Below are 27,556 nucleotides of genomic sequence, written 5' to 3'. Positions count from 1 at the left end.
TTATGTTTGGCTAGTGACGTTGCTGACCGCTGCCCATTCTGGAAAAGTATTCAGCTGGAAAAGTCTAATTCCCCAAGTGTTGATTGCCACCATGACAACAGCCAGGCCAATCAGATTTACACCCAGGCCAGCTTTCACCTACAAAAGCAAAATGCATCAGAGCACAACCAATGACAACTTGATCAAAAATAGTTAACATGGAAAAAAGAAGGTGTATGTATACTGACTTACATATAGTGTGATAAATTATGTATAGCGATTTCCAGAGCCAAAAATAGCACAGTGAGTATTATGTATCAGAGTGTACATTGTGGGAGTATTCAGGAGCGATAGTCAGAGGTTGATGCAGCTTGTTGGAAAACTTCTGACTTTGTCACTTGAACTTCTCAATCAGATAATCATAATAGGGTGTTATACCACACATAGCAGGCTGATAACTACATGACTTACTGTGGAGCTATGTGATAAATCTAGTTTCTCATGGTCTCCTGTGCTTGTCTTAACAGGTCAATGCAAAGGATTGTGTACTCCTGTTCTTTGATATCTTTTTAGATTGTTACATTCATGAAAAAATGAAGATGAGAATTGTGCGTATCCTACAGCAGATGTGTAGATGTTCTTAGCCTGGCGGCTCGGTCACATAACAGCAGTGCAGATCAATATGACTCTATATTAGTGCCAATATCATCGTTATTATTATTGGCTGCTGGATATGATCGGGACAAGGTGTTGAGGTTGCACTAAGCATGGGAGGATATACCCAATCTCAAGACTCACCATATCTTTAATCTGGCAGTGCCCATAACTGAAGACAATGGCATTTGGAGGATTACCCACTGGCAACATCACCGCAAATGAGATACACATGGTGACAGGAATCAGGGTGTATAAAGGGTTGATAAGCAGGGTTTCTGACTGGAAGAAGAGAGGAGGAGAGAAATTTCACTTAACCAGTAAAATCCACTGCTCATAATTAGGATGAAAGGACCTCTCTGCTTTACATGAAGAAAACAAGATTCTGTGAATGTCACCTCCCTAGTTTCTAAACCTAAGCATGGAAGTCTCTTTTGTTTGTTTTTTAGAGTAGAGTAGTGCTATAATTTGGAGCTGGTCATGCTCCAGGGTTTTCTCCTGATCCATTTCACACCAAGTGAGGGTGGAGATTGCTACTATTAGGCCTTATTGGTCTTTCCTCCCACTTGTTCTCTGTGTCATTCTGTGTTGTGTCTTCTGGGCCTTAACACTGACAGCCACTTCAGTCTTCATCCAAGAGAAGTCACAACAGGTTGGTATGAAGAACTTACTTCCTTCAGTTGCTGAAGATACTGAGACCATTATGTAAAGTCCTCCTGAATGGTGGTTAAGAAAACTAGATGTTCATGGTCCAGACTTGCATGGCAGGAAGGCAGTAATGATGGAATATTCTTTACAGTGGTCTAAAGAATTGTTCTTCCACTGCAGCCTTTGGTGGTCATGAAATTTTGCATTTTCATTTACATTGCTGTGGCCTAGTTTTATGTCAGAGGGAAAGGGAAGGGTATTCACAAGGCTAACTTCGTTTTGGAGAGGGAAGTGTCTCCAGGTTACTTTTACAGTCAAAAAAGAGAAACTGCCTTAAGATGGCAGTTCAGACTACAAAAAGTAGGTTGCTGCTCTAAATTTCTCTTTAGGAGAGTCTCTTTCTGCATGGAACAGAGGTAAATTTGAACTCATAAGCCATACAAACTTAATTACTTATTTTCATCTGACTGTATCTTCGTATTACCTCAGAGCTGTTCACATAATGTACTTTGGGACAATACCATAAAATTGTTATAATAGGGAAACACAACCTGCATTTTGCTTCACATTACATAAAAGAAAAGAAATAAGATGGTTTTCTCCAACTGCTATTCCAATATAGAGTGAAATTTGTATCTCTTTCCTCTGCCTTTGTCACCAGTCTCCTGATTTTTTTCTGTCCCTTACAAACATCTCTGCTTACCGGATCACCCTCTTGAACACATTTAAATCTGATATAAAATTAACTACTACAGTCTTTTCTTACAAGTAGTGAGTGGGTGGCTGCTAACTAATGAAAAACACATTTAAAATAACATTGATAAAAGTATCTCAAGCTTTACATGGACTTCACCTATCTTGTTGATTGCACCGTCACCTTTTCTTGTACTTAGACTATGCATCCCTCAGTGCAGGAGCTATGTTTTCACTTTGTCTGAGAGGTATTGAATAAATTTCTTGGTGCTAAAATATGCTTTTGGCTCCCCAAGTTTATTATTTTTCCTAAGCCCAAGACTACAGAACAGTAGCTTGGGAACCGAGGCTGGGTTTCATGTGAGCAGAGTGCCAATACCCTGATGTCCTGAAACATTCCCACAAGCCTGTCAGGAAACAGACTAAAAATGCCATTGTTTTTACTCACCATGCTGCATAAAATAGGCAGAAAGATGGTTATGGTTGCTGGATTACTAACAAACTCTGTTACCAGGGACACCAAAATGCAGGCCAGCAGAGTTACAGCCCAGTAGGGAAGGCTGCTCAGGGAGAGCATTTGGCGTCCAATCCATGTAGAGAGGCCAGAAGTCTGGGGAAAGGACAGAATTGCAAAAATTACTAAATACTAAGTATCTTTGTAAAACAGATTCTTCTCTTTGGGGCAGTTTGCATCAGGGAATCCCACCAGCAAATAAACAAAGTTTAGGTCAATGCTTTTTGCATTTCCTTTTGTTCAGTAAACTGGATTTCACTACAGTGCCTAATAAATAGTTGTCCATAGTAACAAAGAGATACATTTGGCAGTTAATAACATTAAAACGGCACCAAGACTGATCTTCCCTCTTTCTTCAGCATGTGAACTGGAGTATTGCAAATTGGTGATGAAGGATTGCACAGTCTGGATAGAATTCATTTTGAGATTAAAATACACAAAATTAGTTGTCTACATGTAGGAGTCTATAGGAGAGCTAGATGTGTATTCATGAATTAAACAGAGTGTAGATATAGTCAGTAGAGCCTAGAGTATGATTCGTCCAGTCAGTGCTAGGAGCTTGACTCAGTTGCCTAAAGAGGAGCACCCAGTGGCAGCTGAGATGTTCCCCCTCTGTCTGGTTAGCTGCTAGCTGAGAAAGTGAGAGGTCTCCCTCAGATCCTGTGTCATGTCTGCCAGCCTTGCAGGAATATCTAGATATTCTAAAGCATCTGAAATGGCAGATGCTTACACAATTGACTTGAGCCCTGACCATCTTTTTGTTAGCTAGATAGCTTTCCATTGAGTGCAGGGAGTAGGGACTAGGTTATGCACAAACTTGAAAGTATCCACATTTGTAAATCCAAACTGGGGAGCGTACCAAGGGATAAAAGTCCAGGTTTATAATTTTTTTAGGAAGGAGGATAAAAATCTAAATCCGTACCTTGCATCCAGCTGCTAAGGCGTAACCTCCTCCAACCAACACTACAATCTCCCAGGGCATGGTCTTCTGGAAGTCCTTCCAGGTAATGATGGGATCCAGTGTGTTAATATCTGTTGACTTTTCACCATCTCCTATATCAAAATAAAGCAAGCGTGTGACCAGTATTACACTGGCCTTTTTGCAAAGATCTTCACATTTTTCACACTAGTAGGAATAATGTAATATCCATGGGAGTTGAGAACTATCTGTGAGAGAGGTGAAGAAGCAGCATGTAGCCTATTAGCTATTAGCTATTAGCTATTAGCTGGTTAGCTCAGCCTCAGAAAAAGCAGCATATTCATTCCAAATGTCCTGACTTCCCCTTGGCTGCTCTGTTGATGTGAATAGTTATAAATGGTGTTTCAGTTGTGTTTCGCACCCTGTATTTCAGTCTATAGCTTTTTGAGGGACTGTGTGCTCTGTTGTGTATACGCGTGTGCAAGTTATCTGTAGACTACACAGATGGAGTTACAGTGGGATTATTTTCTCAAAGAAGGGCATTTTCTCTCTCCAGTAGGCCATGAAGCTTGGTAGAGTGCATTTATGCCCCTAGGTTTTATCTGAGGACATTATTTTTTTAGATGCCTGAGTATTTTCTTGAAGTAGGAGTTAAAGAGTGCCATTTTTCCTAAATGCTGCATAATATATGTGAGTATAAAAAATAAACATATCTATATACATTTGTAATCTCTACATAAGACTCTATGCAGGCAATTCTATTTTCATACAGGACCACTGAAAGCCTGGCACAGCAAACTGATCAATACCGCTGAGTGCTACCTACACATGAATGTGAAATAACAATCATTATTATTACCAAGAAGACTGTGAAAGAAGCATTGCACAAAATTGAAACTTTGTCTGGCATTTACTGACCTCTTTTATGATTATTTTATGACATTATCAATGATTTCTTCTGTATAAGTGATGACCAAATTATTTACTAGGGCTTATCTTCAGCCAATTTTGCAAACATCTGCATTATAGTTCTCTATATGGAACTCCATCTGAACGTTTCCTAAAACTCAGTCCTAAATTTTGGTAGCTCTGTTAACACAGAAGAGATGGTGGCCTCAAGATCTGTTTGTAATCTACTGCATGAGACAATATGAACTAAAGCAACAAAAAAAAAGTGGGGTTGTTGTAGGAAGTGCTGGTATCAGAGAAGAAACTGAACCCTGACAGTGGTGAACCCCGACACAATAAAAATCTCTTCTTCGAACATTTTACAGAGGACAGAAAAACGTCATTAAAGGCACTGGAAAATGTGCCAGATCTCTTTCTTGCTGCATCCTCCTCACCTTTTTCCCTTTTTCCAAAACATGGCTTTTTTGCTGGAATCAGGAAAAGGAGAAAACCAAGAAATACAGAGACAGTGGCATCAGTCCAGTAACCTTTCCTAGGAAAGAAACAGTGGGGTTATCATAAAAACGCACGAACAGAAACATTTTCAAAAAAGTTACATGGCTCCAAGCAAATTGTTGCAGGTGAAGTTGTATTTCCACATCTGAAGTCTTACTAACAGCCCACTAGAAAAATATGTCTGCATATCAAGGATACAAACTGTTTTTTTTTTCCCCATTTATTAAACTGACTCCTGTAGACAACTTCAATCACTGCTTAACAATTTTTAACATTCCAGTGAAAAAAAGAAATCCCTTTTGGTTTACAAATCTATTAACTCAGAGGTACAGAATAATAGTGTGTTTACTAGAAGTAAGAAACAGTAAACACATTCTGGGGAAAAGCCAAACCTAAGTGATCCTTTAGAAATGAACTGTAGATTGATTTTCAATTAAATATTTAAAACTCATTCTGAAAAAATATTTTGAGGAATATTTTGCCAAAATATTGCCAAAATATTTTGCCAAACTCCAGAGATCCTCAGGAAATCCCAATATTAGAAATCTTTTTTCTGTCAAAATTAGGATGAAAAATTAAAATAATTTTATGCAGTATAGATTAAAGAAAATTTAAGTTCAAATCACTTATTCTTTGATATGCATTGTGTGTTATAGTTAATTCTAATATAATTTGTTTCAACATTATTTAAAATAAAAATTATTTGCTTCAGTCACCATTCTGTGTAATATTTAATTGAAATGGAAATTATCTTGATAAAATTTCTCTTCAGAAAAATACTTTTTGTCAAAAATTATTATTTCAAAATAAAATTGAAAAAAAAAATAATTTAATTATAGTTGCAATCTATTCCAGTGACAGCTTCTCTATGAATGCACTAAAATGTTTTAACTTCAGAATCTGACCCTCCTATTTTTTTACATTTGAAATATGTTTATTTTACTTTCTCTACTTAATTCACTCTGCTTACTGACAAAGAATACAATTTGCTGCTGTGTGAACAGATGTAGTTTAAAAAGCAAAAATCCTAATATATGAATAAAGACTTAATTTTTCACCAGCGTGTTAAAAGTGGCTGATGATGTTTTAAGGCCAAAACTTATTGCAGAAAGTGAGAAGGTGCAAGGCCATATTCCTTTGCAGTTGTTTAGGGAATTTCACTTACTTCTCAAAAAAAGATGACCATCCTGGTACAAAGCCAGGCTCACGAGTAATCCAAAGCAAGGTCATCAGGATGAAGAAAAATCCAGTCACCATCTCAGGATAGCTAGAAATAAAAGCAAAAAAAAAAAAGCTAGGAATTAAATCCAAGGTCTGTCTGAAAACCTGAGAGCAAATTGCAGAAGAAGTAAGAAAGTAGAAATTGCTTCCAAAAAAAGGATAAAAACCGTATGGAAAATAGAAAAGAAGATTAGTTTGAATTAAAGAATTCTACATTTGGCTCCCAGCTGAGAACAATCTAAACTCAGTAACAAATAGGCTAAAAATATGCATCTGTATTTGTACTTCAATCATTCATGGGCAAGACCTGAAGGAAAATATTTATAAATGCTTATTTTGTATTTGCATTATTATCTGATTAAATGTGTTAGCAAGGTAAAGCTCATGTTACTATTCCACTGTAAACACTTCCTATTGCATTTTTTTAAAAGTGTAGAAAGATTAAGAGGAAATGACGATGTAAATTAGCACAGATATTTTAAACACATGGAATAACTATAAGTGACTTGAGGATACTGAGTGTTAATTTAGGATAATTTAAATTAAGTATGATTTCATATTTAGGCACAGTCTGAACAACAGTCTAGATTCAGAGTTGATCATATTCAGCAAGCTGCTCTGTTAATATTTCAGTTGAACGACACAAAAATGTTTTGGGAAGAATGGATTTTAGGAGATATCATCCCTTTTGAAAAATAAAAATCTTGCAAAATAATCTTTTCAAGAGACATTTCTTGCCACCATGAATAAAGATTATGGGCAACTGGGAGGGCTGGACATCTCATGGCATGGGAGATTGCTGCAAAGCCTTTGCTAACAGTGAACTTCTATCCACCAAAATAAGTATGTGCCTGAATTGGGAAGGGAGGTCCTTTAATGATTTAGTTCAAAGGTAGAGACAAACCTTGACTCAGATGACCTTTGGACCTTGGTATAAACCTGAATCTTCCCTTTTATTTCCTTTTTCTTTAGAAATAAATAAATGAGTAAATAAATGCATGCATGTAACAAAGTCTTTGATTTGAGTTCATTTTTGCATTTAGTTCTACTCCTATCCTGGAAAGGAGGAGAAAGAGCTGACAGTTTAAGAATAATCTACATGAGCCAAAGGCAACATGGTGGGCAATATGAAAGGATGGTCCTGCCTAGAGAGGCAAATTCCTGAGGAAGGTGGGTCCATTTTACCTAACAGTTCCCAGTTTCTTATATTCTTCTTGAATTCTTCTCTCTGACATTTCTTCCCGTTTGGTCTTCTTCTTCTTGCTCACAGAACAGGTCTCTTTAAAACTGAGGTGGATAACACAGTAAAATTAGACAAGGGCATTGAGTGAAAAAAAACGTCATAAAAAATAACAGCAATGAGGCAAACTGAAAATCCCAGTTGCCAGACACTGTTGGGAGAAGATGTGACTGGGGCAAGGCCTGATGGCAATGGGAAGGGAAATTATTGCATGTGATCTTTGCGTAGTCTAGTTTCCCGATCTTCTGAGAATCAATCCTAGACATAGTAGGAAGGTCCCCAGGGTGCTCAGACTAATACTGACCAGTATCATTGAGCCATCCCAAGCTGTGGCTGGGCTCCCTTTGTCTAGGCTTCCTCAAACAGCTGGTGGTGGCCAGATTTTCTGGTGCCAGAAACCTCCAAAGACTATGGCCAATTTCTATCATCACATGGAAAGACTGTGACAGAGGCCAACTATCAATAGATTTTTTTAATGGGGGAACTGTATGCTTTCCAGGCGGATCAGGGGTATCCAACACATATGGGGCCCAGTCTGGCTTTTGAGCCCAGGTTTGACTTGAATATTCATGATTCACTGTAAGTAAAGGGGGAAAGCTGTGCTGTGGGTCCCAATACGTTTCACGACCTCTCTGCTTCTACTAATGCTAGCTGTTTCTAAACCAGGCACAATCAGTGTAGCACCAAATTGCCTCTGCCACACAGGCCCAGGCAATCAGTCTAGTGTTTTTTTCCCAGTGAAAAATGCCTGTACTTCTGCCAGGGACACACAAGCACATTTCATAGCTGAATATATTTAAACCTGCTATACATTTGTATGAAAATTAGGTGAAGTCCTTAGTTTATTCAGATTGCCTTCATACTATAACAAAGCCTGGACATTCCTAATTGAAATTAAGATACTTACAAGCTCACTTTAACCTTTTCCTTTTCTTCTTTCCAGTAGCATTACTTTGCTGTGCTTTGAGCCACAAATCTTGGCTTTTCCGCTCCAGCTGTACCCTGTGTCACATAGAGGTGTGTGGGGTGGGTTGAGAAACCTCTGCAGCTAAGCCAGTCTAAAATAGTCTGCAGCAGCAGGGACTTCAGTGACTGAAGTACCATGGGAACACAATGGCCTGCTTTTATAGTTCCTGCTATTTTAGGGTCTCATTTGGTACCCTACTAGAGATCCATGCCAAACCATGGACTACGATCTCCCTCCATGTATCTGATTATGGCCAGATTCTCAAAGGAATTTATGTAGCTCAAGGGGCCCTGTCTGGTTAACAAAATGTCTTAACCAGGCTTTTCATTTCACTTGTAAATGGGCACCTATGTGACACTTGTTTTTAGTGCATGTAGTACTGCCTTGCACCTGTAAGTATTTAAATTTCCTTGCAAACCTTGCTGTTAGACTCCAATAAAATCCACCAGCAGTAACGCAGCTGCTGGAAGAGAAGAGCTATATGGTTTATAATGGCCAGTTCTGTAGTAATGATTCTACCCTTAGCTCTGCTTTGCTGGCAAAAATCATTTGGTGGGTCCATTATCCTTCCCCTTTGACCTAGTCTAGAGCCTAAAAAGCAAGCCTGACATTGTTCCAACTGGCCCAAGTAAGAACAGATTGATGACACTGGGCTTCCTAGGAAAAGAACGTGGACGTTACAGGAATTCAGTAAGCATTTATGCACAGGCATTAGGCAGCTGTTTCAACATGTTATAAGTGTTTCTAGGCTTAGGAGGATGTGAAAGCAGAGTATTGTAGCCAAGCTCCTAACATAATATGTTCTTTAATGAACTGCAGTGAACAGGAGTCAGAGATTAAAGAGGCTTGGAATCAACCAGTACTTCTCAAAAAGTCGATAATGCTTCAGTCTCTGGTATTATTTAGAACAACATTAATCAGCATGAGGTCTTGGATGCAATGTGGAATTTCAATTATATTTATTTAAATTTAAAAAATAAAGTAATTGAGGGTCATGTTAGGGCCTGTTTCCTCTCAAGATTTAAAAAAGAAAAAAAAAAAGTCTTGTTTTAGCCTTTTAGTATGGAACCACAAGGCTCAGGAGACTGGCTGAGAAAAGGACATGGAGCTATTCACCTCTAAATTACCTCTTCAAATCTAGTCAAGGTCAGCAGCAAGCAGAAGTCATTATCATTTTATTAATTGTCTTAGGTGAAATAAATTAGTGATGTCAGTTCAGCTTACTTTTAAGAGTAAACTAAATCAAATTAAGGCCACTTTAATTTTGAGTAAATGTGTCTGCACCACAATTTAATGCAGATTAGCTAATCCACTCTAAATGCACACATTTAGTCAATTTTCATTAACTTTGCTGAGTGCCTCTGCAAAGAGAATACATGGTACAAATGAACTAGGAGACTGAGCCTTGTTCTTATTGGGGCTAAGGGACTTACTGATATCAAAAGGTATTTGTCTCTTAGGCTGTGAGTCCATTCGACTTTAAAGACAAATATATATGGACTCTGTTTACCTTTAATTTTAACGGGTCTTACATTAATTTCATTGAGCTGGGGGCAGATCTGAAAAGTGACTTGTTAACTTGCTGGTTTTTTTCTATTCATCTTTTAAGCTGTACTTTTCCAAAAGGACTTTTAACAAGACATTTGGTCCACAACGGGATCCTCATGGTCATGAGAGTTGAAAAATCAGTTGAATGCAATCGTAAGGATTTCCATCGGCAATGCCTAGGCACTTCACTGTCAAGCAGCAATACTGTACACTGCTGTCTATGCAGCACAGCCAAGCAGTAAGATTTCCTCCGGTAATTGTTCTGGCAAGAAGAAGGAAGTTGTGCCTTAGTTTTTGTCATTTGCAACTGGTAACATCTTTATAAGACATGTTCTAGAGGAGCCACAGATGCCCTTCAAAATCTTGAACATTTTGAACAACCTGCACTCACTTGCAACCCAAGAACAGCCAATGCATCCAGAACCAAGTCAGGACCAACATGATGAGGGAGATGGGGAAACTGAACAAAAACCAGGTTCCAAAATTCACCACTTCAGCATTTGGGTAGTGGCTGTAAAGGAAAAAAAGGATGCACAAGACGTTAGAACAGTAAAAGGACAGGCACCTCCAATATGCATAGATGCGCACACATATATTTGTGTATATATTTGTCATGGCATGATAGACAAACTGCATCAGTATGTATTTGCAACAGCTGCATTACATGTGCATAGTGAAACCAATTGCCAAAGAATGTCAATCATTGATCATGCCTGACAAACAGATGAGCCATATAGCGCTTCACACCTTTAAGACCAGATGGTCTGGACTGTCTAGCCAGCTTCAAAAACCCTTCGAGTTACCAGGGGTGAAATTCTGGCCCTACCTGTGGGTTTTGTTAAAGCTCTTTTTAGTGTTGGCAGACATTAGAATTATTTCACCCAGAATCTCTTTGTATGTCTTATCGTGGACCACCCAAATAATGACTGTAGTCTGCTGGGCTCTGACAAAGATGTCTGATATGTGCATTTGATGGAACTGTCATAACAGCAAGATCTTTGGAAATTCTGTAAAATCCAAATCCTTGGGTTAAGGGTGGCTTCCAAAATTAGTTTTCTTTGCTACCACCATTTCAGAGAGAGAAATGAAGGATACCATGGCAGCAGTGGTAGTAGTAGATGATCAGAATCTGGTTTGAGCTCGGACGCATGTCTGTGCGTGAGGAGAAGTACCACCAGTCTTCTGACAGAGGTAACATTCATGTCTTTGAGAGCCCTGGGCATATATGATAAATGAAATACTTAGCTGATCAGAGAGCTGCTTCCCATCTTCTCTGAAGCGAAGGTGTAAGGCCACATTTCTAAGTTTATTTATTTTTGCACTACGTGTTGAGCAGCCCAAGTACCACTAGTGATGCCTCTAGGTTCACCATGAGAACTCACTTTCTAAGAACGCATAGAACAACTTGAAGCTGATTTTATGACATTTCTTCTTTTGTGAGTATTTCTCTTTGTCTTCTTTGCTATTTCTTCATGGCTGTAGCGTTTACTTTTCCAGGGTGCCTGCTGCCTTCATGATAATTGGTTTGTAAAATCAAACAGTTGCTGAAGAAACTTAAATGTTACCACATACTGAGGAATTTTTATTTTGCGTGGGAGAAAGACATGGATATGTATTAACTTAAGCTCCCCCTTTCAACCATTAACCATTAGTAATAACATTAGAGTAGAGGAGGAAAAATTGCCTTCAGACAGACTGTCTTACAAGGGTTCCTTGAGGTAGTAAATAACCCATGGGGAAAGCCACAGAGATAATGACCCAACCACCATTCTCACACAACCACAATATCACTTACTTGTTGAAGTGTTCTAAGAATATGAGGCTAGTGGAGGTCCCTATGATGGTTGTCAGTCCTCCAATGGTTGCCGCATAGGAGATACTCAGTGAGAGGCATTTACAGACCATGTGGTCATGTCTGGTCTGATACCGGTACTTAGTGCGCAGGCCCAGTTCTGAGGGCTTAGGAGGCAGGACCAGTATCTGAGCCTGTGAGGGGATACATTCACCAAAGAAAGCAGGTGATCAGAACAGCAGCCCAACTTGCTCTAATGCCATGGTGATACTGGTCCCAGAGAAACAACAGGTTTGCGTAAGAGGGGGCAGTTTTTTCTTCACAGGGATTAACTGGGATCAGAACTAGAAACCTGTCCAGGGGCCTGAAGTTGCCTTGTCTGTGGCAGAAATGTAGGACAAACAGTAATCAGACTTCTGGCTGTGGTTTGGGCCAGCTCTAGTTCTGACTGGAATCTCAGTGGGATACCGAAGCCTTTGTGGGCTGCAGGGGCAGGATGCCAGCACTGCAGCAGTAGGAATCCATAATCCTTGAGGTTTATGAGCAGCCACCAGATAAATGCTTGCTGGACTTTTTGCACTTATAGTGGCTCAGGGCCTCTAATTAGGAATGGAGTGCTAGGGATCTCAGAAACAGCGTGAAAAAAGCTGGGCAATAGCAATATGGAAGAAAAAGCTGCAGGAAAATTTTGCTTCAAAATAAGCTTTCTTAGCAGTGTCAGGAAAGTCTTCATGTTGGTAAATGAAGTTCTTGTACTGGAAAAAAAGGTACAGTACTTCAAGGCACTTCACATGCAACCCAAGGCTGTAATTTAGGATCAGGAAAAAGGCAGAAAGTGGTTCAGATAGATTTGTTAAATTTATTAATTTGGATTTGGGTTTATGTAGTAAAATCTGTCATGCTATAGGTTCATCATCATCATGAGGGTACCCTAGCTAAAGTCCCTGTAGGTTGAAAATTAAGTGAGTAGTTGTTACAAAATAACCACTGAATGTGTATGGGAAATACATATAAGAGGAAATTAAGTATCAAGTGCAGCGCATTAGCCTTTTTTGGAAACATATGCTCAGAGTCTTTTGAACTGTGAATGCAAATTTGTGTGTTGATTTTAGCCTAATCTTTCCTGGACATCAACTTATGCCATTAAGATACTACATAATCGTAGTCCAAACAGCAAGCACTTCTTGGATTCACTTAAGTAGAAATGCTGGAATGGACTGAGGTAATGGAGGATTTTAAGGGTTGATATTTGGCAAGCCAAAAAGGAGATGGATACTAAGACTACCTAACGGACTGGCTAAACAGTTAAATGGTCCATGCCTGCTGCTGGTTTAGTTCTGAGTAGGATATTGTGTGTCAGGGATTATTTTTGGGTTGGGCTATTTTCCAAGGAGGCTTTGCAAAAATAAAGGGGGTAGAACAGCCAAATAAGAAGGGAAACTTGTGATCACATTACTGAATGTAAAGCTAAATAAATTGTACTAGCCATTGGAGGAGGGTCTTCTGAAAATAACTGTGCTGGGGGCATCTAAATGGGAGTAAGAACTAGCAAAGGGCCAAGCCACGACTGCTGCAAGATCATGGAGACCGATTCCATGTAACACAGCTTACAAGGAACAAATACAAAACAGTGGGGAGCAGGTGATGTTCACATCTGTCTTTTTCCTCACCCCCCGCCCCGGGTCTAACATCTCCTTACCTGAGGTAGATGCTGCCCATTGCTCTTAGAATTCATTGTTCCAATAGGGTTGGCTATCATGTGCACACCATTCATACTCTGCAGGGAGACAAATGCCTTTGGATTAGCCTTTCTTCTCTTCCTAGGGGCACTTAGATTAGAACTGATGATGCTTTGTAAAGGTCATGGGTAGTGGGCTTTTGAAAAAAAAAAACCACTAAAATTTCAGCTCTAAACTTTACACTGGAAAAAAAAAAGATTTAAAAAAACTCAACAACCTGATTTTATTTTAAAGTGGTCTTAAAAGTCAGATTATAAGAAGTTTAGGTCTTCTCCCTCTGCCATGTAGGAGAATCTAACAGATCCCTTGCTAGAGGCTATGACTTTGTGATATGTGTAGGTTGTCCAAGTAACTGAGGTATCTCAGCTGCAGAAGCTGGCAATACCTAGACAATAAAAGTTCATATCTGAACTTGCTAGAAACGGTATGGAATTGTAATTTTTCTGACTGGATCTCAGGATCTCCAGCAATAAGTACAACAACCACTACAGAGCTAATGTTCCCCAACTTGATTTGGACTGACAGGTTAAATACAAAGCAGGAAATTCTGCAATACATACTCTCTGCCAACAACCAGTGCTTGTTTGGAATAAAGGAAACAGCAGTTTGTTGCAGAGCTGTGTGGACTCTGCTCTGATGGTTCCTGCATTAGAAGACAGTGTAGCTCAGAAGATACTACCTATGACAATACCTTTGAGTGCATCAAGGAGCTGAAGTCAGTAGTAGTAGCACTAAAAACAAAGAAAGGAAAATATACTTTAAAAATGCCTGTTCACCCAGCTCCCTCAAAAGGCACACATCATGGGTAGGAGGGGAACGTCTGTGGGAGAACTAGTGCCTACTGAAATGGTGAAGAATGGCATTTGTTAGTACCTCTTATGTGGTATCTTGGCCAGATACATAAGAGTCATCATTATGTTTCACAGCTCTATCTCTAGCTGTGTAGCAATGGGGTTCCACCTCCATGAAAGAAAAAAATATGTATTCTAGGTAGTATATACCCCATCTAGGAATGGACTCCATTCACCATGGAGTGAATCACTGGGCAATCCAGCGCTACCGCTGTCTTGTTCTACTCAAGTTCTTCCTCACCAACCTCTCCAATGGTGTTCCTGAGCACCTACCTGTACCACATTAAAGCCTTCACTAAAATCTCTCCTGAGTGGCATGTGGACCATGCAAACAATCCACTGAACTTTTTCTTTGACATTGAAAACAGATTTAATTCCAGAAGATGTCCAACTTTTATTTTCTCATCAAATTTTAAGCTCTTTTTCAAGTAATACTATTTTAGTAATAGTTCTGTTATGAAATATCCCACACATACTTTTCAATAGGGCTTAAAGGGATAATGGCACAATGCCAGATTCAAAATTTGATTCTATACTGCACAGAAAATATGGCTGGGATAAAAAGAGATAACAACAGAGGGAATGTTGGAGAACCCATTAGTCTCCAGACTAATGACAAAACTATTTAGATCTTGCAAGTTAACTTAAAGTCATCAGCATGTGCTTTTTGAATGATAATGTTTGTTTTAAAGTAAATTTTAAAAGGTGTAACAAGAACTTGTTTCTTTTTTATTTTGAACAATTGTGAACAAAATAGAAGGCGCTCAAGAAGGGGTTGTGCAATTTATTCTCACACCTTGTAAGAAGATGCACTGCAGGATTTAGCCTATAACATAGTTTTAGGACAATGACTTTGTATATTCTCCTGAGTATCTTGAAATGCTGCTTAATTTGATAATTTGATGAAGAAATTAGTCCTTTCCTTGATTTGCCCTTTTCACCTTACTAGATTTTAGCCCAAATAGAGACCTGGTTGAAACTGTTAGTGTTTCAAACTTCTGAAGAACTTTGTCTATATTAAAAGAAATATTTTACAGGGTTTTTTGGGGGGAGGAGGGGTGTTTTTTGTTGGGGGTGTGTGTGTGTGTCCCCTCTCATCTCTCTCTTGAATGCTCTTGACAGTTCAGGCTTTCCTTAGGAATACTCTGTAAATGTTTTCCCTCCAGACATGTCCTGTGAGCACTCCATACAGTGCTTGGATCCTCTCCATCACTGTTCCTTCAGGGGAACAGAAATAAAAATCACTCAGCAGCACTCTCTTGTATAGCACAAACACAGACTTGAAAAGATCTTTCAAACCCTGAGAAACATTTTATCTCTAAAATGGCCCCAGTGTTAAAAAATAAATGAATCCTGGGAAGCTTTAGTGAGATCCAGACCATTATATTAATCTCATTTCTCATATAAGCCTTCCTTGTCAGTCACATCTAAAACATTCACTTGTAAGCTTCTGCTTGCCCTTCCTGGCTCTACTCCTGGGTTCATCTCATTGCAACCTGTGTAGGGCTCAAATCTCCAGTCGTGATGTACAGGTTTCATTCTTACTCCTCATTGATGAAGATAAGCTCCAGTGAAGGTTGACCATGCTTTTCGCTGAGACCTGCAACAAAGGCAGAGAAAGCAGCCCTTGTGGTAAGAACTGAGCTGAGCCCCTACGCCATGCCACTGAACGTGGAGAAGCTACTGCAAACAAAACTTGTCAGAACCCTCTCAGGTACTCTGTGACCCTTATGCAGCATTTTTTTATGTCATATTGTCCTGATCATGTGCCTCTGGCAATTAAAAGACTATCATACCTACGTATAATAGGCAAGGTTAGGTGACATCATTTTCAAATCTGTGAATTGAAAGAAAAGAGGGATTCTTTTCTTCCCAAATCCTTTCTTTATGGGAAGGAATGAATGAAATGAACCTTAAGGCTCTTATAAATTTTTTTTTGTGGCACCTGCTCTGAGCTGGGCAGCCTGGAAGGGTGGGGGTAGAATGGGCAAGCGTTGGATTGTCACAGAGCACACTTTTGAGCCTCCTGTACATTTCTTTGACTTTATTGTCAGAGGTTTCCTTTCAACCCTGTAAAATCCTATGACCTAAGAGTTTATGACACACAAACTCCAGTACATGCCCTAATTCAACATAGTTTCCCAACTCCAGTTCTCCCATCACATCTTGAAACTTTCATTTTTTGAAAGAAATATCAGAGTACAAAAAGAAAGAGTACAGACCAGCACCTTTAGCACTACAAGTCAGACAGCTCTGACCTTGATAGAATTTGAATAATGTGTATCAACAAGTCTGGTCACTGATAAACAAATGAGAAAAGAATGGCCAATATTGACAAATACCTATTGGCTTGTTTTCTTCAATAATGGTGCTGCCTGCAGTACTGATGACCTCGTGCTCCTCCTCAGCATTCACTAGCTCCTGGAGCACTGCCTCCACGATTGGCATCACCATGGCTGTGGTGGATGTGTTGGAAAGCCACATGGAGAGCACCGTGGTACAACACATAAAGCAAAGAAGCAACCTGGAGTACAACACAGGGAAACCTTCTTGAGACACTTTCAGAAATGTTAAAGGCCTCCTTGCCTAACATTTTCATTAGTCAACCTATAACTACACAGGGTCTTTTTCTTTTTGTGGGTGCCAAAATACCATGCTGTGTGCAGATAAAATGCTGCCTTGTGCTGAGAACTGTCATAAGACAATGTATCATTGGAAGCCGTTTGCTACCCCACGCGGAAATCAGCATATGACATGAGAAACAGCAATTTTCAGCATATCCAGGATTTAAGCATCCTTTTGTGTTTGCTAAACAACAGGCAAAGAAGGAACAGAGAGACTAAAATCAGTATCAGTAAAAAGTAGAATACAAAGGGACAACAAGCCAAGGAGTAGGAGGTGGCAGAAAGAGGATGAGAAAATTTGTAAGCTTTCAAACTCTGAAAGGAAAGGTGGATAGGAAAAAAGCTCCAAACCAAGCTAGCTTTTGCCCATGGATGGGAAAGTCAGAGTTGTTATTTGCTCATTCAAGCTGCTGCTGTCAGCCTCAGACTACCCCAAAGTCAACAGTTCACTCACATGCCTGGCTTTGCTCCAGCCATCATGACCATACGCAAGGCGATTCGCTTGTGGAGATTCCACTTTTCTACAGAAGCTGCCACACAAATCACACCCATGAGGAGCAAAGTTGTGTTCTTGAAATATTCGGCAGCCACCTGCATTAAGGGCAAGGGGGAAATAGTTAAAAAAGCAGTAACTACCCTACACAGAGAGCATGCTGAATGAGAAGAAGTATGGTATTGTGGATTTTTTCCCCCTGGAGAAAGAATGACAGGGAGCTGGAGAAAATGAAGAATTCATGAGTCAAAATGTTCTCTTTAATCTCTTTCATGTTGTGTTTACAAATAACAAGTCTCTATACCCACTTGATAGTAGGTTTCTTAGCTTTGAAGAGATCAAGAGAAATTTTATGTCTTTGACCAGGATGTTCACTGCCTGCAATTAATCATACTCGGCTAGGTCCAGACTGAAAAAGCCACAGACAAACCTCTGCACCGAAGGCAGCTAATTCATGTGCTTCAATCTGCTTTTTCATTCTGGAGATGACGTTGTCTATCTTGTTTGTATTTCTTATGTCTTGTTCAACTGTTGGGCAAAATGTGGCATCCCTAGAACCTACAGCTTCAGGAAAAGTCCTTTGGGACATGCTCTCTGCATGCGATAAAGAAAAGCTGGGATATTGCTGAGATGATCCACAAACCCTGCACCAGAACTTTTCACAATGGAAATCCATCTCCATTGTATCAGGAACATAGGGCAAAGTTTCAAGAAAGAGAACTTAATTTAAAGAGGATGAGCAAAAATCATCAACTGGCTCAGGAAAAAAATTCAGAGACCATGCATGGTCCTCCAAAGCAGCATTCTTGAATATGTGGCTTGCTAAGATATGAGAAGATGTTCTGTGAAGTGACTGCAAAAATAGCAAATGAAGCAAACCAAAACATTCACACACGCACACACACACACGCACACGCACACACACTCTGTCTCTTGTGTGAAAGCAAACAAAATGGGAGAAAACAAAAGTTATAAACAGATGCTTGGAGTCTAGCTAAATTTTTCATTTCATTCTGATGCAATCTTTCCCAAGCTGTTGCTGGAATATTTTTCCAAAAACATAATTTCTTCAGTTTAAAACTATTCCTCTAACCAAATGTAGGCACCAGCATTTTAAAACAATTAAAGTCAGTAGAAGCAGTACTTTTTCCATTATCCTCAGTTATACTGACACTCCATAAAAGTGCAAGAATGACACTAATGTTATTTTGTGAAAGCTGCAGCAAGTTAAGTATTTAATTATATTGATTTAACAAATCCCCATGGTGACCTAAATAGACTTGGCCACCATAGTTGTGTGCCAGAATTTTAAATACCACTTTTTTGGCTTTCTTCCACTGGTTTCTTTCTCATTAACTTTCTTTATTTTCCTGGTACCTTGTTAAAAAAAGATCTTGAACTGAATGAATGGAATTCATCAAGCCAGCAGCACAAAGAATCTGTTGTTTTCCTTTATTCCTTTCACAGTCATTTTGGAGAAACAAGTGAATACTAATATTCTTATTAATACGCAGATACATACACATATACAACACACTGGCTCGTGTTCTTAAGCCCCTGTGAGTTAGTTGTAGCTTAAACTGCTACACAAGAGCCCTGGGTTTCTATGGCACTCCAGAAGAGCAGACTAGAAATACTGCAGCATCATCAGAGTTGTTTATTTTAAAATACAGGGTTTTATTTCTATTCCTAAAGCAAATAATACATTCTCTGCAGTAGTCCGACTGTCATTTAATTTGATATTACATTGGACTTCTGTCAGGCTTCCCTTAAATTTTTCTTCTCCAATATGCCGCAGAATTTTGTAATGAAAATGCGTAACTACTTTACCTTTATGTTAGGAAAAAAAATCCTGAAAATATTTAACTGTATTGGTATGGAAAGGTACCTGATTATATTACACAGTTGTTACACCATTGGGAGGAATAAGACAGGTCATAAAACTCTTGGTTCATGCTTGTCTCCATCCATTTATGGGCATGGCCAGTGGCAGATCGTGTTAGAAATTCAACAATTTTATGGTTGCTATATATTCTTCTGTGTTCTTATCTGTATTTCTAGTCCTTATAAATCAAGTGTGATGCCCTCTCACCCCCAAAAAAGAGAGAGAAAAAAGCAGGAAAAAAGAAGCTGTAGATGAAATAAAATAAATTCTTGGCATATCATGAAAGAAAGTAACATTCATCAAAAACTCAAGTAAGCAAATTCAGAACTGATCAAAGAGACTTTTTTGTACAGCTACTTCTTTGCCTTAGAACTCATGGCTACAAGGCAGCACTAAGGTTACAGCTTGGAAAAAGGACTAGACATTCACCTGGATAACAAAATTATCTAGCCTTATACAGTAAATGGTAACTGTTTTTAGAATATGTAGCCTCATGCCTTATACATCATCTATTATAAATATAATTGGAAGGAAACTTTACAGTTTATCCCATAACTGCTGTTTACATGGTTTTGGAGGAGGGGAAAAGTGGGCTCTTTTAATGAAATAGGTTTTGGGAATTGTTGGTGATGCAGTAGCTGACAGGCTGGACACCCCTCTTGGCTAATATAGCCATTCCTATATCTATCTGCAGTAGAAGAAAGAGCTGGTCGGCCCAAGTTACACATTACAGGATGTACACTTCTTCCTCCCACACGTCTTTGTCTTGCTAGTCCACTAAGATTAGTTTTATTACAATAATTAACTGAGAGTAAGAAGACTAAATGTTAAAAATGTGCACACTGCTCTGACCTCACTGGACTTCATGACTCCAAAAAGTGGGTATAGGAAAGCAGGAACTAAGGCTGCTGCACCAAGAGGTACCGCTTCAGAGACCCAGTATACAGCCGTCACGATCAGCACGTAGGCACATGAGGCTTCCTGTAGGGAGAAAGCATGGAGGTTACATGTTACTGCCACACCACCTGCTGTGGAAGCCTTTGTGAATGGATTCATAGGACTCATCAGACTGAGGGTGCCTGGACTTAAAAAACTCAACAAGGACTGCATAAGGACCTCCTAAGGTGCAACTTTTTGTGTCTGAATCTAGGCTACCATCGAAAAGGTCAGTTCCAGAAGATGAAGTTAATGAGAGGTTTTGCACATAAGCTAGGGCAAAACATTGGGATAAACATATTTATCAGCAAAATAATGGTTCCAAGTGCATTTACAGATTTGTTTGAATTTAATAATCCAATATTTACCAAATGTTCAACCATGACTCCTCAGACTGGGCCTGTGGAGCTGGTATTTCTACCTGGCTATCTCTCCAGTATTGGACAAGAACAGGAACCTGTAGTTTTCAGGATCAGATGAGAATGTTCACATTTGCCATGGCGTGGATAAAGCAACGTAGTGACTCTTTGGAGAAATTCTCTGAAAGACTGCTTTTTTTAAACAGTGTGCAAACCTACATTTTTTGTCAGTTGATTTTATTTTCTCGGGTGATTTCCACAGACCCTTAGGAGAAGACCACAGACCCGAAGGGCTTAGAGGCAACGGGTTAACAAAGTTAATCAAACAAATTTGCTGCTGTCCAAGGTTCTGGTAGAGAAAGCCACAACAACATTGTGCTGAGCATTCATGGAGAGCTGGTATATGATGGAAAAAGGTGCTATCTGCTGAATATTTTTACAGAAAAACACAGCTAGTCCAGAAAGTATTCTGGTCCATTTTTTAGATAGATATGTCTTTATTTATGGTATCCAGTGGAGTTCTCCTTAGTCTTAGTTTGTTTATGCTTAGAAACCTGGGGATATTTCCTGCTAATAATTACATACATTACCCTCAGCAAAATGTTTTTCCTTTCCTTTCTCAAATTTGAAGCCAGATTCTGTACTGGGTCTAACTACCAGTTCTATGGAAGCTAGTAGGTCTGCACTGATTTACACCAGCTATAAATCTACCTGTTCTTCATTATTCACTGGATGTTCTGTATGAACTTATTAAGCCATATGGATTTACAAGTCACAATGGCTATGGTTTAGAAAATTCACTGTTCACAAATGCTATTTGAGTATGTTAAAACATAATTTAATTACTTTTGTTTCCTGATCAGATGATTCCCAAATTAAGCAGCTTTCAAGAAGTCACACAAGCAAGCAATTCCCACAGATCCTTGTGCAAATCAATGAGCTTGTATGACACTTCATTTTTTACAATCAGTTTTGTGATGGTAAGGTCTAAAGTAAGACTATGCAGCGATATGGATTCACTGGAATGAATCAATAGCTTGTATTTAAATTCATGTTTACACATGTCCTTTTTACATTACCACAACAAAGAGCCACATTCAGCTGTTTCTCTTTTTTATTACAGCTTATGGCAATAACAGACAGAACACAGCCCAGAGAAAAAGTTAAAATAGATTGCTATATGTGTCATTTCCTTTACTTGCTTAAAAACTCCAGCCAAGCTTACTCAGAAGCTTGGGTTTAAATTAGCTGCCAGACCTTGCTCTGACTCCTATTTCAGAAAAGTGTATCATTAAACATTTCTGATTCAAGTAAGCAGGGCCACCAAAATAACTGAAACAAGGTTATCAGGAAAAATAATTTCCTTGAATTAGATAAACTTCAATTACTTTAGAGACTATAAAGAGTATCTGAAAGGCTATTGGAGAAATTTCACTCTGGATTTTTCCTTTATGGATGGACAAGTACATCTGAATTTATGAACTATACAGAAACATGCATATTTGTTTCTTTTCCTTAACTATTATAGAAGAGTGTTTTAGGTTTTAAGCTCTCCAATACAGGTTTCCCTGGTCCTCTATGATCAGGTCCTTCAGCAAAATATTACAATAAAAGATTGTATTGCAGTCGTAGCTTCATTGCTACCAAGGAAAAATTATAAGAGAGGATAGAGAAGGTTGTCGTAGGCTGGATGAGATCAGAGGGGGTTTTCATAGATTATGGAGCATGCATTTTATAAAATGGAATTGCTATGCTGTTTAAAACTCCGAAGACTGGTGTTCAGTTTGTAACAACTTCAAGTGATCACTCAGTAAAAAACCAAAACAATAATTTTGACTTGAAAATGGAAATAATTTAAAAAATGAGATGACAAGCATTAGAGATTTTTAGTAATCTCTACTAGGAAGACAAAACTATTCTAGATGAGAGTCATGGAGCTGATGGATTGGCTCATAAACATTAGCCAACTTGCTGCTCAGTCACCTTTAACTACATTATACTGCATGGTTAATATTCCATAAAGAGCAGAGCATAGGGTCATTTTTGTGACCTAGTGACTATTTGACGCATTTTTTATTTTTTAACTCATTAGTTTCTTCTAACAAACTACTATGTTTGCATGGGCTCTGTATGACATTTAGCAGTTGTCTGAGGAGAAAAATGCCTTTTAATGAAAAAACATTGATTTTTATTTTAAAGCAATGCAGATGTAAGATCCAAGAGATATGTTTTGCCAAAATTCATAAAATTATTTTCATCCTAACCTGATTCCAAACTATTTTCTCACTCCAGAAATATAGTTCTCTTTAATTTCTTCGAGCATAGATTGTTATTTTCTATTGCTCTTCTGTGTATAGCAATAAAGTAGACTAATATTGGAAATGGAATAGGACAAAGGGAATTTGCATCTCTATCAAAACCTAGGTGGGATGGGCACTGAGTTTCTGTGTTTCCTATACACTAGGCTGTAATCAGTTTACAAACAAAACTAAAACTAAGCACATTTTTAAACAGTATAATACTGGGTAGCAAGTACTAGGAAAGCCAAGTTTGATAATCTCCACTAAAAACTTAATCAGCTTGTCTGGCAACTTTCTCTATTTATTCTCTCAGTGCTTTAAACTAGCTTGTTTCCAAGAGAAACCATATTAATCTCTTCTGTTTAATTGAACTGAATTTATATATTTAATTAATGGTTACCAGAGCTACTAAGTATGGGACTGAAGTAGTGGCTGTATAATTTTAACTGTTTCACCCTTCTCACTTCTTGTTCTGCAGCTGAAAATTACCATTAAGCCCACCTCAGGGCTTGAAGCAGGGAATAGGAAAACATGTGATGGTTGGAGGGACTATCACCTGTCTTCAGTCGGTCCCTTAGGGAAAGAGAAAAAAAGGAGCTGAAAGGAAACCATGGCTAAAAGTTCCACAGTAAGGGTCATGCATAAAACTTTTGTAATTAAAACATCTGATGATCTCACAGTGATTTAAAAGAAGAATAAACTCTGTGTTGGAGATTTGCCCACTTAAGGATGTGCATTGCATATCTTGCATGCAGGCATGTGGTTAAGCTGTGCAAAGAAGAGGTAGTCTAGCCTCTGGACTACCATCTTTGAGCTGATGGGATTACACTATAATTCCTTCCCTTCAGCTTGTGTAAATAAAAACAAAGGTGAATGAAAGTATGCCATCCATGGCTGTTCAGAGCATGTTCGGAGCATGTTCAGAGCTTTAGGGTCCATTCTGCTGATTGGGCATGTCAAGGTGTCACCATCACCTGATGCTGCAGGTCTCACAGCTTACAGCAACTCTTGCTGACTTTCGAGGAGTCATCCATGTGTCCTGGATTGGGTTCAGTGTGGCCACAGGATCAGTGGTCATAGGAGACCCTGCCCACAAATGACTGAATTCATGTGGCATGCTTTATGGTATCACTGGTGACTTTATGAAAAAAGGTGGATAAAGTTGAAAAAAGAGAGGCAAAAATGCTCCCATGTCACTGTTAACAATGAAGGAAATAAGGACAGAATGAAAAAGACCCACAGTTTGTAAAGCACACAATGTTTTTTTTCTGTATGTGTCATGACCTGAAAGGGACTTATGCATGTGCCAAACCTTCTGTACAAGTCATAGTTCAGGTATAAATTTTGGAAAGGGAAGAAGAATTCAATCAAATTTTCACAGGTTTATTTTTTACCCAACCATTTCTTGTCACAAAATAAAAGAAAAGAAGCTGTGGTCATTATTCCCATAAGCCATATCTACAAACAGTTCTGAGTCCTTGTGCTCCCTTTGATCGCTCTTGCCACTATACATGTAATGCTCCTTTGATGATTATCAGCACAACTCTGGAAATGTCAAAGAACCTGCAAGCTGATTCCCTGCAGAAATGCAAATATAAACCACCTGGTAATTCTGATCTCTATAAGAAAGACAAAAAAATAATATAATTGTCTGATAACTGGAAATATAAGTAAGTCAGCAGGTGAGAAATTTAATCTTCAGGTTTAAGAAGTAATCATAGTCAATGAGTTGTAACAAAGTAAATACTACAGTAATCTACTTGAATAGTGTATTGTCGACTGAGTTTATTTGGTATAGATGTTTTCTGAATAGCATTATAAACATTTTTCCAACTCTGGGTCAGATTCACAGCTATACTTTACCATCTGTGGTCACTCATGTATATATAAAGTTGATGTAAAACATCATCTGATGGTTTTTCATATCACTTTGCAGTAAAGCAACACCATGAGGTGCAGAGTAATAGCGCAGAGGAGCTTGTAGTGTATAATAGCAATTTTTGCAGCAATACTGTCAGTGAACTTCTGTTTCAGCACCCATATGATGCTATTACAGTTTCCTTGATTATAAGAGTTTCCATATTGCATCCTGTGCCTCTGAATCCAGTAGGGAGCAAATATGAGTGACAAATTTTAGTGCAATGAATCTCATGTTTCCTAGGAGAGGTTCTCAAGGGACATAGAGCATGCTGCAGTTACAGTGTCATATGGGCATGTCAGGGAGTATCTGTTCTTGTGTTGCCCTTCCAGTGACATTGGGGGAGATTAAACCCTTTTTTAAAACAAGCCTCTGTGAAACGGTGAGCCCTACTGTTCTCTGAAGGAGCACGATTGTCTGTCATTCATTCCCAAGAGAGAGAGAAGAGATGGAAAACTACTATAAGAGGACAGCCAAGATATACATTGAAGTTCAGAGCAGGAAAACTCATTCAAAGTGCAACATACTGCTCAGTGGTGTAGGAACATTTCCTTCCTATGAATCCTGTTTTTCTTTCCAAACAAAATACTACAGTTTTATTTTTGAAAACTGCTATGCAATTTCTAATCTTTTGCATTTCTATTTGACAAAGTAGTGTTCATAAAGCCTCTGGTACTAGAAGGAAGAATTAATCTTTATCAGGGTAGACAAAGGAATGGAAATTGCTGCACCATTTGGTCAGATTTATGTCTAGCACTATGGAAGCAGCAGCTGCAGAATTTTTAATACATTGCAAATTTTGAGAAGTTAAATATCACCATCTCTATAAAGTAGGAAAACATTGTTATTTTATGGTTTACAACTGCAGAGACCTGTACAGAGAAGAGTTAACCACATGGCCAAGGGTACTCAGTAGCTCCAAAAGAGTGTCAGGAGTGCAGCTGCATTCGCTCCCATTCCCTGTGCGTGTTAAGCACAGACTATTCCCTCCTTTGTATTGTCTCTGAGCCATCGTTTATTAGCCACTGCCAGAGCTGCAATGTTTCAGTAGAGGTGTCTACACCTGCTGTAGAATAATGGTGGCATATATGGTCCTACATGTCTGTCACTGAGTCTTAACTCCTGTCTCACTTGAATTGCTGTCCTATAAACCCACACTAAATTGAAAGTTCCTCCATGCATACTTATTATTAAAAACTAAAGACACTAAAATTATTCTTTTAAAGACCTCTCCTTAAAGAAAATTTTATTGGATGTGTTTGTTCTGTTCTCCCTTCCACACACACATTATTGTAGAAAAAGAAGAGATACAATATTTCTACTTTAAAGTAGTGCTTTACTAGCTTCACCTGGTTCTTTAGCTCTGCTTGTGACATGACTCAAGGTAGCTCTTGGTTCTTACTGTGATGACTTCTTAGTGACCTTCCCAGTCCTTCAAATTTGAGTCCTTGATTTTTCTAAAAGCAACACTTATTTAGGTCTTTGCCTTTCTTTCTGCACGCTGCAGACTTATCCAGCGTGACTACCTACTGCACTCAGAGGCTTTGTTAAAAAGAAAATGAAAATGTACTTACACTGCTGGGGTATAAAAGTGGCAGAGGAAGCAGCAGAAGTGGAATGAGAACAACAAGCAAAAGATTTCTGGATCGGAGAATCTCCCTCATCATTGCCATACTCTTTTACTTTATGGTGGCTTTCTTCTCCTTGGGTTTCTTCTCTGGTTCCTCAGATACTCCAACGTCCACTCCACGTTTTCATTCACTTCTGCCTGGATTTCCCTGAAAGGTCTCTCACTGCCTCATTTCCTATCCCCACCCAGTCACCTAAGATATCTTTCTTAATTTGTTTATTCTTCAATCTGTTGCTTTGAAAAGAAACCTTAATGATTTTTCAGTTAAAAAGACATTCAGTTTAAGTAGGGCTCACCAGCACATCCAAATTATTATCACACCGTATCATGCAGAAGTTTGCAAGTTGGAGCATAGTGATCTTTTGACAATTTTTCTTTTTAATTCAGAATCACAGGTGTAGTTGTTTGGCATTCTTATCCCCATGTTTTGGAAGTTTTCTTTCTTCCATCATCCAGCAATGTAATTCCTGTTTTCATTAACCGAGTGAGATACGTTTCAGGCTGCTTCTTTTCCTCCTGTTTGATAGTGTGAATGTCTCAAATACAGGTTTCTTTTCTGCTGGAAAATTGTTAAAACAAAAAATCTATTGTTCAGTGCACAGAAAAAAACTTGCAGGTATTCCTTTTAAAAAAAAAAAAATCAAACCATCTGCAGCTCCTCCAGATTTTGTCTCTTTGCTATAGTTTCGGCTTTTACTTTGTATCTACCTTTACCCTACTTTTGCCCTGAGCTTGGAATTCACAGGGCAGCAATTCCAACACAGATTATACTTGGTCTCAAGATAAAAACTTGTTAAAAAGCTTCATGGAGCTCTAATTCACCAATGAGGTCTGTGGAAGGTAGTAGTTGCTCCACCCATTATCCAAAACCCAGTCAGAACATTTGAGAAAATCAGCAGCCTCCTCTTTCTGACATGCACACAAACAGCCAAAAGGCCTTTTTTAGTTGCTGAACAGTCTGTTATTGTTTGAAGGTCCTAGTACTGATGATAAATAAATAATCATTGTTTTCTAGACAGTATCTTTTGTCTTTCATGTTTCTTCCATCCTGATCCATAAACATCATTTATTCATAAGGCATGGGCTGATCTCTGTACTGATTCATGTGCCCTCAGTAACAGTAAGGATTCAGACTCAAATTGAGAATTTTTAGGCTTTCTACTCTAGTCTTCTAGTGGAGAAACATTTCTATAACTCTGCCGTTATTAATGCTTTTTGTGGGGCAGAAAGTACTAGAGATTT

General features: G+C 38.7%; 1 protein-coding gene across 1 annotated transcript; it reads right to left on the bottom strand.

Moving 5' to 3' along the window:
• Positions 1-26,357, bottom strand: SLC13A4 (solute carrier family 13 member 4). Its single transcript, XM_072849741.1, has 16 exons — positions 26,259-26,357; positions 20,024-20,152; positions 17,248-17,384; positions 16,512-16,693; positions 15,715-15,769; positions 14,010-14,049; positions 13,279-13,356; positions 11,583-11,773; positions 10,179-10,298; positions 7,218-7,319; positions 5,977-6,078; positions 4,751-4,848; positions 3,411-3,541; positions 2,423-2,584; positions 778-915; positions 1-138 (listed from the first exon to the last, which is right to left on the bottom strand). Exons 1-16 carry the CDS (start codon positions 26,355-26,357, stop codon positions 1-3), a joined length of 1,902 nt encoding a protein of 633 aa, XP_072705842.1.
• Positions 26,358-27,556: the final 1,199 nt, after the last annotated feature.

This window comes from Ciconia boyciana, chromosome 1 (assembly GCF_034638445.1).
Source record: "Ciconia boyciana chromosome 1, ASM3463844v1, whole genome shotgun sequence".
Taxonomy (NCBI): Eukaryota; Metazoa; Chordata; class Aves; order Ciconiiformes; family Ciconiidae; genus Ciconia; species Ciconia boyciana.
Note: the sequence above shows the minus strand (reverse complement) of the source record. Positions and strands in the feature narration are given on the sequence as shown.